The sequence below is a fragment of the Rhinolophus ferrumequinum genome, chromosome 12 (assembly GCF_004115265.2).
Source record: "Rhinolophus ferrumequinum isolate MPI-CBG mRhiFer1 chromosome 12, mRhiFer1_v1.p, whole genome shotgun sequence".
Taxonomy (NCBI): Eukaryota; Metazoa; Chordata; class Mammalia; order Chiroptera; family Rhinolophidae; genus Rhinolophus; species Rhinolophus ferrumequinum.
Window position 1 is genome coordinate 23,160,630 of NC_046295.1, and position 15,248 is coordinate 23,175,877.

General features: G+C 37.6%; 1 protein-coding gene and 1 pseudogene across 1 annotated transcript in view; one reads left to right on the top strand and one right to left on the bottom strand.

Annotated features, from left to right (window-relative positions):
- The window catches only part of CCDC171 (coiled-coil domain containing 171), a 267,732-nt gene extending 252,776 nt beyond the window's left edge, over positions 1 to 14,956 (bottom strand). Inside the window, exons 1-3 of the mRNA XM_033124173.1 lie at positions 14,727 to 14,956; positions 10,362 to 10,519; positions 4,832 to 4,967 (exon numbers count right to left, since the gene is read on the bottom strand). Coding sequence (XP_032980064.1) covers positions 4,832 to 4,967; positions 10,362 to 10,405 — 180 coding nt within the window. The 5' untranslated portion in view covers positions 10,406 to 10,519; positions 14,727 to 14,956. The remainder of the gene's footprint in view (positions 1 to 4,831; positions 4,968 to 10,361; positions 10,520 to 14,726) is intronic.
- LOC117031505 (40S ribosomal protein S8-like) lies at positions 10,668 to 11,345 on the top strand (annotated as a pseudogene).
- Positions 14,957 to 15,248: the final 292 nt, after the last annotated feature.

Genomic DNA, 15,248 nt, shown 5'->3' on the forward strand with positions numbered 1-15,248 from the left:
TATCTCTTTCTGACTTATTTCACTTAGCATAGTGCCCATGAGGTCCATCCATGTTGTCACAAGTGGCAAGATTTCATTCTTTTTTAATGGATGAGTCATACTCCACTATATGTATATACTACATTTGCTTTATCCATTCATCCACCAACGGACACTTAGATTTTAAAGATATTTTGTAACAGTAACACAGCACAAAGTGTGTTAGTATTACAAGTACCTGATAAGAGAAATTTATGGCCTCAGTTTTTAGTTTCATTTATCTCTGCCCTACTTTATAAAGGGCATATTTGGAAATAATATAGCTAAAAAAAAATTACTACATAATAGGAGTAAAATCATCTAAACAAATAATTGAAACAATAAAAGTAGTAATACCTTGTTTCCCCAAAAATAAGATCTAGCCAGACCATCAGCTCTAATGCGTCTTTCGGAGCAAAAATTAATATAAGACCCGGTCTTATTTTAACATAATATAAGACCGGGTATAATATAACATAACATAACACTGGGTATAATGTAATAGAATACCGAGTCTTATAGTAATTTTTGCTCCAAAAGACGCCTTAGAGCTGATGGTCTGGCAAGGTCTTATTTTCGGGGAAACACAGTATTTCGTTTTAAAAATAAGTTTGGAGACTATGAACAATTGGCATAAATTTGACAAATATATTACATATACAGTAGTACTTTTCAAACATCTCTGTTGACGAACATTTCAGTTTACAAACGCCGTAAATTTTATGGATCTATGGTATCATTAGATAGTAAAATTCATGCTAAATTTGCAGTTTTAGGGGTTGATTTTAAAGGTCTGGAAAGGATTAATCCATTTTGCATTACTTTCAATGGGGAAACCGTGCCTCGGTTTTCGAACGTTTCAGAACTCGAATGGTCTTCCAGAACGGATTACGTTCGAAAACTGAGGTACTACTGTATTCAGTATGTAACATTACAATGTAAATAAAAGCAATTACTTCAATTACCAATTTGAATTACCTCAATGTCCATTAAAAATACAAATAAAACTGTCATATATTTATTGCTTTATTTTAATCAGAAACCACTGTTCTTTAGATACTCTGAAAAAAATCATTTTTTCAAACATTTATTCAACACACAGCCATGGAGGGCCTAAGTAATACAACAGATAGAGAGAAAGCATGGTCATTGCTTTCGGCTCTCAAGAAGCTTACCGATTAAGGAAGGACATGTAAGCATGAAATGTTTCAGCTCTAAAATATCTGTAACAACAACATGTTGTGAAAGAGCAAAGAAAGGAGTAATCAGTCTTACGTAGGGAGACTTTAAAAGGTCCTGACAGAACAGCATGGGAATTTAGTAAAAAAGGTAAAGAAAACACACTGTTCATGCTTACCTATCAGTAAATTAGAGCTACTAATCTATAAAGTGCACAAGCACTTTATAAAATTCACTTAATTATTACAACCATCCTTTAGGACCAGCATGTCACAATAAGAAAACAGTAATGTACAGGATAGATATCTCGCTCAAGGTAACACATCTTACAAATGGAAGGGCCAAGAATGAGTCTTGGTCTGTGTAACTCAATAAATATTCTTTTCACTACATCAGGCTGCCTACGCTGAGCTTTAAAAATGAGTAAGATTTAAAAAGAGAAAAAGTAGAAAACAGAAAAAAAAGAAAACATGCAACAGACAGAAGAGACATAAACATATAATTCATGATTTAAAGTGAAAGATAACTACTGTCCTTGCAATATGTACACACACATATAAAATATATATATTTGTACATATGTATATACAGTAGTGCCTCGGTTTTCGAACGTCTCCGTTGACAAACATTTTGGTTTACGAACGCCATAAACCCGGAAGTAAATGCTTCGGTTTTCGAACACGCCTCGGAAGTCGAACACGTCACGCAGCTTCCGCTGAGTGCCAGATCCTGAGGCCTAGCTGTCGGCTGTTGAGTCCTGAGCACCCGCGCAACAATGCACGGTGATATTTGGGCTTATTTGGTGACTGGGTGCAATCTGTGCTCAACTCATCTCAGGAACACTCTTGCAACCAATTTGTTTTTGTGACTGTGTGGAACCCAGTGCATCAATCTGTGTTCATCTAATTAAGTAGCCCTCTTGCAACCAATTTGTTTTTGTGACTGTGTGCAATCAATCTGTGTTCATGTCATCTCAGGAGCCCTCTGCCAATCATCCCTAGCTGTGAGAAACGGATAAAAGCTGCAAAGCCAAGAGAATCATTAACAGAACAACAATAGAGGTGAAGAAGGAAATTATTTCCAAACATGAAAGTGGTGTCCATGTATGTGATCTGGCAACGCAGTTTGGTATTGCCAAATCTACAGTTTGAAACATCTTAAAAAATAAAGAAGCCATTGAAGGAGCCAATGTTGCAAGAGGTGTTAAAACACTTACAAGACAAAGAACTTCAAAACACTTCAATAGACAATTGAAGAAGTGGAAAATTGCTTTTCATATGGATAAATGAATAACAGTTGGCCAGTGACAGCATTTCTGAGAGCACAATTTGTGAAAAAGCTTTACATTTGCATGCTGACCTCATCAAAAACACCCCTGGAACAAGTCCTGAGAGTGATATTTTCAAGGCAAGTAGAGGATGGTTTCAAAAGTTTAAGAGGAGAAGTGGCATACACAATGTGGTGAGATATGGTGAAGCTGCCAGTGCCAACAAAGAAGACGCTGACCAATTTGTTTTGGAATTTAAAGATTATGTAGAGACAGAGGATTTCCTTCCCTAACAAGTTTTCAACTGTGATGAGACAGGCCTCTTTTGAAAGAAAATGCCAAAGAGGACCTACATAACAAAGGAGAAGAAATCACTGCCAGGACACAAGCCCATGAAAGACAGGCTAACCCTTTTATTTTGTGGGAATGCAAATGGAGATTTTAAGTTGAAGCCTTTGTTAGTCTACCATTCTGAGAACCCCAGGGTATGTAAGAAAAACAATGTCATAAAAAGCAAATTGCACGTGATGTGGAGGGCAAACAGCAAAGCTTGGGTAACCAGGCAATTTTTTATTGAGTGGGTTCATGAAGTGCTCAGGCCAAGTGTAAAAAAATACCTCCAAGACAAAAACCTTCCAATGAAGTGCCTGCTTGTTATGGATAATGCTCCAGCTCACCCCCCAGGCATGGAGGACGAGTTGATGGACGAGTTCAGTTTTATCAATGTAAAGTTTTTGCCCCCCAACACGACTCCTCTCATCCAGCCCATGGACCAGCAGGTCATATCTAATTTTAAGTAGCTTTACACCAAAGCACTGTTCCAAAGGTGCTTTGAGGTGATCTCGGACACAGAGCTTAACCCTCAGAGAGTTCTGGAAGAATCATTTCAATATCCTACATTGCTTACATCTGATAGACAAAGCATGGAGGAATGTGTCTCACAGAACAGTGAAGTCAGCATGGAAGAAACTGTGGCCGGACACTGTCGCTAAATGTGTATTTGAGGATGTTGAAGAGGATGCTCCTATTGTTGAGGATATTGTGTCTCTGGGCAAGTCCATGGGCTTGGAAGTGAGTCGTGATGATGTGGAGGAGTCAGTGAAGCACCACAGGACTGAACTCACCACAGAAGAACTTCAACACATTCTGACAGAGCAGCAACAGGCGGCAACTGAGGAATTGTCTTCGGAGGAGGAGGGAAGACAAAGTGTTTCTACTGCACTGATCAAACAAATGTGTGCAAAATGGGTCGAAGTGCAAATTTTTGTTGAAAAATATCACCCTGAGAAAGCTGCTGTAAGTCATGCCACTAACACTTTCAGTGATAATGCTATGTCTCACTTTAGACAAATTTTAAAACATCGGAAAAAGCAAATGTCAATTGAAAAATTTTCAGTGAGGAAAAGATCCAGTGAGTCTAAACCAGGTGTCAGTGATGTGAAAAAAATCAAGGAAAGGAATGGCAGGAGAGGAGTTACCTACAGTGATTATGGAAGAGGGCTACAGAACACCTGAACAACACTCACCTATTGTGATTATGGAAGGGGACCCCCCCAATCCAAACCATGGCTATCATCATTGCAGGTAAGAAAAAATTACATTTTCATTTTTATCATCTACAGTACTGTTTTTACATTGTGTTTATTTATTATTGCTTTCACAGCACAGTATATTGCGTTTATTGCTTTCATTGTATATCATTTCATGGATCTATGATATCATTATATAGCAAAATTCATGCTAAATTGCTGTTTTAGGGGTTGATTTTAAAGGTCTAGAACGGATTAACCCATTGTGCATTACTTTCTGTGGGAAACTGTGCCTCCGTTTTCAAAACTCAAAGTTTTGAAAACTCAAACCATCTTCTGGAATGGATTACATTCAAAAACCAAGATACCACTGTATACACATACTAATAAAAGATGTAATAAAACAAAAAGAAACTAAAATAATTTATGAATTACACTATGATTAAAAATTCCATGCTCAAATCTACTTGTTTAAGAGATTGTTCCATGATTGAAACCATAAGGAACCTACATTAATATTTCAAAAATGTCTAATTTACAAATCCTTTAGTCACCAAACACATTCATCAATTAATATTTTTAATCAAGTTTAACCCATTAATTAAAATAAATTTAAGACAACATACAAATAAACATAATAATTCATTAAATTTTTACTTTAACACTCCTATACAATTCCACTATATAAAAAACCCATCTGCTCCCTTTACTACAATTCCCTTTTTAACTACAAGAATGTTATAGTGATAAATGTTAAACATAGAAATTGTAATATGAAATGAATCTAAAATAATCAAACTCTATTTTTAACATTATTTGAGACGAAAATACATTCTACCTCTGCATTGTGCTTAGTTGTTATTTCTAATTTTTCTTTCTTAGCCCGATGGAGTTTCTTTCTCAGATCAGCAGTAATATCCAAGTCTGTTTCACTTTTAAGCATTTGTTTTACATCAGATGAGGCATTCTTCAACCTATAAAATGAGATCGCAATAAAGCATAATTCTCATTAGGTGTATTTCCAGCATTTCAAGTATTTCAAATAACTTATTTTTCAAAAAACACAGGGAACATGGTATGATCCTTGCACAAACTTACAATCTAGTAGAAGATGTCAACTGCAAAAGCTAGGTAGAAATGCAAAGCAGTATAGGACTAGAAACAAACCACTGTTCATTCGGAAACCACTATGTTGTTCAAGATTGGTACTTAAAGGCTGATCCTATCATAAGCTGGGCAGTTTTGGAAGAGATTGAGTTCTTTCCTTTTCACCTTCTTAAATTATGTATTTTACTTATTGCAAATCTAATACATGTTACAAAAAGGACAAGTATGTATAAGAGAATACAAATTTCCAGTTTTAAATGGCAGACTAAAGCATTCTACTCTCACTCAAAATTTAAAATTTTAATTAAAATAACAGCAAAGAGAATTTAAAGGTATAAACACACAAGAAGAAAAAGCACAGAAGATGAGACAATAACAATAAAATACTGGAAACTGGAAAGCAGGTGGACAAGTAGTAACATAACAGAGTTATATTCAAAGTTAAAAGTGGGGAAAGCAACCTGATTTACAGGTTGTGCCAACAAGTTCAGTTACTTGGCAACATCTTTGAAAATGGAGGTAAAAGTAGAGCAGAAAACAGGAGAATTGGTTGATAAAGTCTGCCAAAAAAATACGGAGATCCTCCAATCTTCTGCCCTATACACCATACAACTAATTACTGTACTGAACTCTTCCCCACTCTGGCAGAACACTACGGGTTTATTCCCTGGACAGGATGAAACAGAAGGTCTCTGGATTGGAGACATCAGATACAAATGGAGTAAGGGCTCCATACTAAAAACAAGACACAAAACAAATGAGAGCCCCAGTCTGCTAACACTTCTTATCTGCCAGAATAATGACAGCCAAGAAGAAACTGAAAGAGTCTTCCCTGGAAAAGCTAACTAACTAGCAAGGTGAAAAAGACCTAAATATGCTGCTAGGGGTTCTCCAGCAAAACAGAGAATGCCACCAACACAAAAGTCTCCAATCACCTTTTTAGGTCCCTACTTTTAAACATGAACAGACAGCCAAGGATCACCAGAAGTTAGGAAACATTTAATATGAAAGACAAAGACCAAATTAGGTATTGGGGGGGGGGGAACCTCTAAAGTTATGCTGGGAAAAGACAAGTTTGAGAGGAAGTGAGAGACAATGCTAATGTTAATATCCTCAGAAAAATAGGAGAGGAAATAACATCAATTAAACAAGAACTGGATGTGATAAAAAAAATAAATGAAATACTTGGTGAACAAAAAAACAGCTCTTGGAAATCGAAAACACAAACAAGAAATGAAAGACTAAATAAATAAATGTAAAAGAAAAATCTCCAGATGCCTGAAAAAATTCCAAGGGAAAATCATTTCTAACTTAGAATTTTATGGCCAAAAAGTTACCATTCAAAGACAAGGGTATGAAAAAGACTATTTCAGATCTACAAGACATCAAAACATTTACCACCCATGAACTTTCTCAAGAGGCTAATGCAAGATTTACTCCACCAAAATAAGAACCTAAACTGAAAAGAGGAAGAGATGAGATCTCAAAAGTAGGGCATTCATGACAAGAAAACAGCAAAGGGATTTCCAAGAGGGTGATGAAAGAAAACAACAAGTGACAATTGAGCAGCAAACATTCAAAGAGCGATCTGTCTTAACTGGCCTGGCCAAATCCTCCAGCAATGATTTTTTAAGATGATGACAGAAAATAACAGAATACTTCAACTATCAAAACATATTAGAAATTTATACAAATTGGTTGGAGTATGAAATTGAATTCATGATTTTAAGTTCATAGAAATTAAGCCAACTAAACAATAAGTGAGACAATTAATAAATCCAAGAAAAACAAAACGTACAAGAGAGAAAAAATTTTTACTAAGTACTACTACGTGGCTCAACTGGGAAGTTTTCATAATTATAATAATGTAAACATTGAATAACCAATCTAACCAAGATTATAATATCACTTAATATAGAGAGGACAGAAAAGGGAGACAAGCATGAATGGAAACTACAAATTATGATCATCTATATTAGGAAGTCAGTACATAATGGCTGAACCTGGAAAATCAAATAGCAATATAAAAAAATGTTTTAAAAATGATAGATTTAAAAAATCATGTCAGATGATCTCAATGCTTGCTGTCTCTCCAAAAAAAATCATTTCACAAAGTTGAAAATGATTGTTTTAGAGATCAAGAAAGTGATGTCTCAAGGAAATTAGTACTGCTATTTTTTTCAAAACTTACTCTAAAGCTACAGTAATCAAAACAGTGTGGAAGTGAATTAAAAATAGACATCTAGATCAATATACCAGAATTGAGACCTAGAATAAACTCATACATACTATATGGTCAATTAATTTTCAACAACGGTGTCAAGGCCATTCAATGGGGAAAGAATAGTCTTACTAACAAATCATGATAAAACAACTGGATATCTATCTACATACAAAAAGATGACTTTATTCACACTATACATAAAAAGTAACTTAAAATAGAGCACAGACCTAAATGCAAGAACTAAAATTATCAAATTTCTAGTAGAAAACATAGGAGAAAAATTTTCACGACCTTAAGTTAGGCAAAGATTTCTTAAACATGAAACCAACAGCACAATCCATAAAGGAAAATAATAGGACTTCAGAAAAACTAAAAACTTTTGCACTTCAAAGGATATTAAGAAAATGAAAAGTCAAGCCAACAAATGGGAGAAAATATTTGCAAATTATATATCTGATGAAAGACTTGTATCCAGAATATATAAAGAACTCTTAAAGCTCGATAACAAAAAGACAAATAACCCAATTTAAAAATGGGCAAAAGACCTGAACAGACTTTTCACCATGAAGATATACAAATGGCCAAAAAAGAACACACAACAATGCTCTACATCATTACTCATTAGGAAAACACAAATTAGAATCACAATGACATTATCGCTCCACACTCACTACAATGGCTATAATGAAAAAGTCAAAAATAGCAAATGTTGGCAAGGATATGGAGAAACTAAAACCCTCATAGCTTACTGGTAGAAATGTAAAATGGTTCAGCCACTTTAGAATACAATTTGGCAATTTCTTAAAAAAATTAACATAAATTTACTATACGATAAAGTACTGCTGCTCCTAAGAATCTACCCAAAAGAAATGAAATCGTATGTCCACACAAAGACTTGTCCACAAATGTTCCTAACAGCATTATTCATAATAGCCAAAAAGTGGAAGCAATCCAAATGTCAGTCAACTGGTGAATGAGTAACCAAAATGTGGTCTATCCATACAATGAGATACTATTTGGCATTAAAAAGAAAGTACTGATAAATGTTATAACATGATAAACTTGAAGAACATCCCTAACAAAAGAAGACAGACATAAAAGACCTCATACTGTATGATTCCATTTGCATGAACTGTTCATAAAACACAAATCTATAGAAACATAAAGTAGACTAGTGATAGTTCAAATAACTTCATTTATTCAGATTTTAGAATTTTGAAGAGTAATTTAGCAATTAAAAATTATAACACATGTATATTGATGTGCTGTGATATTCCCCCCGAAATTGAAAGGAAGGATACTAAATAATGTGACATATGGGGCCGGCCCGGTGGCTCAGGCAGTGAGAGCTCCATGCTCCTAACTCCGAAGGCTGCCGATTCGATTCCCACATGGGCCAGTGGGCTCTCAACCACAAGGCTGCCAGTTCAGTTCCTCGACTCCCGCAAGGGATGGTGGGCTACGCCCCCTGCAACCAGCAACGGCAACTGGACCTGGAGCTGAGCTGCGCCCTCCACAGCTAAGACTGAAATGACAACAACTTGACTTGAAAAAAAAAAGTCCTGGAAGTACACACTGTTCCCCAATAAAGTCCTATTCCCCTCCCCCAATAAAATAAAATAAAATAAAATAAAATAAATAATGTGAAATATACTTCTAATTTTTAAATATATATTTATACGTTCATAAGAAAAGGTCTGGGCAAGTATATACCAAAATATTATCAGTAATTAATATTGTAGTAGGATTATAAGTGGTTTCATTGTTTTATTCATTTATATTTTTTTAATTTTTTCTAAAAATGCATATATTATTTTCATTAAAATATACGTATATGTCTGTATGTATACATATATAATGTAGAATATCAAACCAAAAAGGAAACTTGAATATCCTCTATTCACCAGTTTTTAAATCATATTCCTCACCATAGTGGTGGTGAACAAGCTGATGAGACCTCATTCTTGACCCTTGCAACATTTGATAAAAGAAAAAGTCCTCTTTGAAATGAAATTTTAGCAAAGTAAAAAGTTTGTATCTTATTCATTTATTCCCTATATTACTTCAGAAGGATTTTAGGTAGCTACTAAAGATAGGTAGAAAATGTTTATATAGCAAACCCTACTTATATGTAAAGTACATTTAGTCATGGAACTTGCCCCCCCACCACATCCTTGCTAAAAGGCGCCTAGATTAGTTCTTCTCAAACTAAATATGAGCAAAGACTATTCCTACCCAACCCATGATGCTTTTGTAAAATATATTTTAAATGGATAACTAAAAAAGAAATTTTAAAAACAGATAAAATAGAACCCCAAGGGTTTTGTTATCAGATTCAACACACAGAAAATTACTGTTACATGATTACAAAAATTTCTAAACACTTATTTCAATTTCTGCATTTATTTCTTTGTAAATCACGCTTTGGGTTGCACCCTCCAAGATGGCTCAGTTTTATATTATAGACTCAGCTTTACATTATTCATATCAGAAGTGAATAAACCAAAGGTAGAAACCTCCCCCAAAGGCAGATATCAATGGTACAAAAAAGACGAGCAATAGTAATTCTTAGAATGTAAACTCCAAGTAAAGGAGCAGTTAGCAACAGGACCTAAAACTAAATGCTTCAAAAGAACTCGCAAACTAGAGTTGGGGCAATATGGAAAGAAAAGGAATGAGAGCCACAGAAATTACGGCAAGCGAAAGTAACAACCACACAGAAATGGGAATAAGCAGAAATATGAGAAGATTTTAAGAAGCGGAAAAGAATAAGCAAGAATCTGGGAAGAAAGAAAAGTACAGACACTTTGACATTTGTGGACCCAAATAACAAAGGAGCACAAAGAGCAGCACAAAGTCTCCAGATCCAGTTCCGGTTCCCATGAGGCCTCATTCCTGCTCCTCCAGTCCCGTGAAATTTCTACTTTTCTTACTATACCATGAGAATTCTTACAATCAACCCCTCCAACCACTAACTTCTCCCTGCTCCCTGCAACCAAAAGCAATCCTCAACCAAAGGGAAAGACTGGAGGCTTACCTTTGCGTATCACCAGTGGCATTACTTGAAGGGTTTAAACTCATGATAAGTCTTCCAACTCTTTCAAAATACTCCACTGTTTCTTAAAGATATACTTTGTTACTGATGATTGAAATTATCCAAGATGTCTGAGGCTTACAGGTCAGATGGACTGAAGTCTGTTAAAACAGTAACCAATATAACAGTGGTTATATATGTGAGTCCTGAGACTATGGTGAGTTTTTTGCTGTTGTTATTCGATTTATTTGTATTTTTAAATTATTGTCTAACAAACACATAAATACTTATATTTTTTTTAAAGTCATAATGTTTTCTTTTAAAAGAAGATTAGAAACCCTCTTTTCCAATCGGTGCTGGGCCATAAGCATCTCTCAGGACAACTGGCATAAGCGCTGTAACACAGTGCAAGAGAAAGTCCTCGGACAAGAAGGGAAAATATGAGCTGGGACGCCCTGCTGCCAACACTAAAATTGGCCTCAGCCACATACACAGAGTCCATGTGCTGGGAGGCAACGAGTACCGTGCACTGATGCTGGACATGGGGAACTTCTCCTGGGGCTCCGAGTGTCATATGTACAAAACAAGGACTGTCGATGTGGTCTACAACACATCCAACAACGAACTGGTCCACACCAAGACCCTAGTAAAGAACTGCCTGGTGCTTGCTGACAGTACACCGGACAGACAGTGCTATGAGTCCCACTATGCACGGCCCTGGGCTGCAAGAAGGGAGCCAAGCTGACTCCTGAGGAGGAAGAGATTTTAAACACTAAAGGATCAAAGAAAATTCAGAAGCAATATGATGAAAGGAAAAAGAATGCCAAAACCAGCCATCTTCTAGAGGAGCAGTCCCAGCAGGGCAAGCTTCTTACATGCATCGCTTCTAGACCAGCCCAGTGTTGTCAAGCAGATGGCGGCTCTGTGCTGGAGGGCAAGGAGCTGGAGTTCTGCCTGCGGAGAATCAAGGCCGGGAAGGGCAAATAAGTCCTCCCCCCTCCTAGCTTCATCCATGTAATAAAGGTATTTTTTTGTTCAAAAAAAAAAAAAAGATTAGAAGCAAAAATGAGAAAATGTTAGAAAAATGTTCCTTCTTGTAAGAACAAAGTAATACTATTATATTATTTTCACTTCTTAAACAAAAAGAAAAATTATTATAATGAAATAGTGACAAATTGTTCCTGAACTGGAAAAGGAATATGTAGTGCCTATCTGTAGGGCACAGAAATCAGTTTGAAAGAAAATGAAGATTTTGAAAGAAAATGAAGAAGGCATAGTTGTGGTTGCTATACAACATAGAGAATATACTAAAAACCATTGAATTGTACACTTTAAAATCATGAATTTTAGGTTATGTGAATTCTACCTCAATTTTTTTTAATACGTCATTTAAAAAAATCCTACCTAAAGTCTCCTTTAGAAAACTATTATTTTCTTCCTCCTCTCTGATGTCAGCTCTTGGTAACACTAGGGTTCAAAGGCTTACCTCTGCTTTAGGATGACTAAATCAACACAGGGCCAAACTTAGGTCTATGGTTGAATTTAGACTTCGATGGGATTTCCATGCTATTGAGTATGACAGAGAAGATGCAGCAAAATCTTTTCCTTCCACCAGAGTGAAAAGAGGGCAAGCAATGATAATGAAAGTAAAGTAGCTAGGTACTGAAAATGTCAGTAATGAAAATGTCAATGAAATAGGAAACTAAGTCAAAGAATTGCAAGGTAACGACATATCATGTGTCCCTAGCTTTACTTGAAACTTCCCTATTAAACTCCACAAGATAAACAATAACTTGGCAAATCCATATTAATAATAAAAAATTTCTTATGATATGCAATTGTCAGCCTTTCTCTTCTTCACTAAGATACTGTTAATATACACCCCACATGATACTTGAGAAAACTAGGGCTTAAAGGTATTCAGTTACTTGTCCAAAGTCACATCTCTAATAAGTGACAGAATCAGGACTCAAACCCAAATTGGCTGACTCTAGCGCTCGGCTGTGCACCTTGCAATCGGCCTTCAAGACATGGCTGACCCCCAGCCTGGGAGCATATGAGACTTCACTTGTCAGAAAAGCACTTCTGCTCTGTGTATGAAAGATAACTCAAACCTCCAGTGGATTCTCACTCAATCCAGATGGCACTTCCACAGGCTTGGGCCAAAACCAGGCCATCCTGTAGCAGTGATGAATAAAGACAACATTTAAATCAGCATTTAATGTTAATGTTTTAATAGATTAATCTTCTTGGAGTTAAGACTATTCTCACCATTCTTCCTAAAATAGATGAGCGGATGTTATATACATCATTATTCAATAAAAAGTTTTTGGAGGGTGGGAGATGAGGGTAAGGGGGATCAAATATATGGTGATGGAAGGAGAACTGACTCTGGGTGGTGAACACACAATGTAATTTATAGATGATGTGATACAGAATTGTACACCTGAAATCTATGTAATTTTACTAACAATTGTCACCCCAATAAATTTAAAAAATAAATAAATAATAATAATAAAAGAAAAATAAATAAATAAATAAATAAATCATCTTGCAGAACAGAAAAAAAAAAAAGTTTTTGCAAATAGGGAATAGGTTACTTGAAGCCAAGAGACCAATGATCTGGATATTTGGAGAGGAAGTACAGTAGTACCTCGGTTTTCGAACATCTCCACTGACGAACATTTCGGTTTACGAACACCGTAAACCCGGAAGTAAATGCTTCAGTTTTCGAACACGCCTCGGAAGTCGTACATGTCACGCAGCTTCCGCTGAGTGCCAGATCCTGAGGCCTAGCTGTCGGCTGTTTTCAAACATTTCAGAACTCAAATGGTCTTCTGGAACTGATTACGTTCGAAAACCAAGGTACCACTATACCAGCCAGAAAGACAATTTGACTTTAGATTCCAGAGCCACTGCTGGTACAAAGTTTTCCTGCCTCACATCTGAGTTGTTCAGTGGGTCATCCAGAATGTATTCATCTCTCAGTATGTCTGCACAGATCAAAGGAAAAAGGAGGAGCGGGGAGAATGAAAAGATAAAAATTACTATTTTACTACGTGCCAAATACTACGCTAAGCATATCTGATCTCACTGAATCTTCCTAATAACACTAAGAGATAATTATGCACATTTTAAAGATAAGAACACTGAGGCTTGGAGAGGTTGAGTAACTTGTGTAAAGATATATTCAATTCGAATCCACATGGGGCTGACTCTTAAGTCCATCCTCTTTCATAACACAGTGCTAGCTGCCTTCCATAGTAACCACAATCTGTGTTGGGGTGTCTATCTGCCGACTTGTACATTTCACCTTTAAGGGGACGTTTGGTTTTCATCAAAACAAGACCAAGACAAAGGGGCTGAGACAATCAAAGAATTTTAGAAGTGTATGAGACTTTAAAGACCAAGTCCAGCCTCCTTATCCCACAAATAAGGAATCTATTGCCTAGGGAGCTTAGGTGATTTGCCAGAGGTCTCACACCTAGTAAACGTCTAGTAAGCCAGGATAATACAGAAAGCTCTGGACTAAAACTACTCTCTTCATCTTTCCTCTTAGCAGGTTGCATTGCCTGTGTTTCCTCTTCATTTCATGGTAAAGAATGTTCGTTTCCTGCTCTACCATTGTTTTGTTGTTACGAAGCACTAAGTGTTCAATAAAACAAGTGACAAAAGGGTAGGTTCTTTTCTCCAAATTCTGAAACTAAAAAACATCGATTTATAATGTACTCAGAAGAACTGGAAACCAACTGAAATTGCTTCTCAAGTAAACTTAACGCAGTATCATTTGAGATCTGCTTAGAACGAATAAATATGTATCTTCCTAGGATAAACATCATAATGAAATAAAGAACAGTCAAAAGGAGGGTCAACTCCTGCAGAATAGTTACAGCTTCAGGAAAACTCACAGCTGACTTTTCTAAGTCTCTTCGAGTCCTGGAGGATAAGCAGTAGAAGCTACAGAAGACAACCCAGCACAACTCATTCCTTCATTTATCAAATATTTATAGAGCGTCTAATGCGTGGTGTTGTTTTTTTATATGAAAAAGACCTGGTCCTTGTCCTCGAAGGGCTTACTGATTACCGGGAGGGTAAAGTCCGGAGTTGTAAACCTAACAAGCTCCAAATCCAAGCCCCCTGGTCCCTACCCTGTCCTCTGGGTACTGCAGTAGCAGTGTCTGCCTAGGATGCTCCAAGGAGAACTTCCTCCAGGTGGGCGGAAAGGCCCTACCAAGAAGCTGGAGGCGTGTCCCCACGGATGACAATAACCGAAACTAACGCGGCGCCCCCCATTATCATCACTGCAGCCCTCCCCTCCCTCCCCGCGCCTAAGTCGTTTGCCTCGAAGACCTCACACCCCGTGGTTACCTCAGGGGGTTCCCGTGGTCCAGACCGCACACCCAAGACCCCAGGGGACAGCTTCAAGCCTCGAAAGTACTAGAAAGAAGCCCAAGCGGACGGCGGGGGCAGAGCAAAAACTGTTGGAACTGGGCGGACTCTAGGACCCAGGGCGGGTGAACAAATAGCAAAGGGGGACTGAGGGGGGCAAACCCCGTGGAGAAGTTGTTTACAACGGCCACTTCCGGAGACTCGACGGGCCTCGCAGACCTGGGCTGATTTTCGCAGGCCTCCAGCCCCGCCCCGCCCCGCCCCGCCCCGCCCCCTTCCTCCCGCCTCCCGCCGCCGGCCCCTCCAGAACTCGCACTCAGAGAACGCCAGGCTCCGATTGGAAGAGTTGGGCCCGCGAAGCTGCGCGGCTTCACTGCACGGCGAGCCCACGCATGCGCCGTTGCAGGGGAGCTGCGCGCTCGCAGCCGCGCGCGGTACCGGGCCAGTGGCGCCTCCACGCCGCGCGAGGACGTTTCGGCCCAGGGTCCAGTGTGGTGTTGT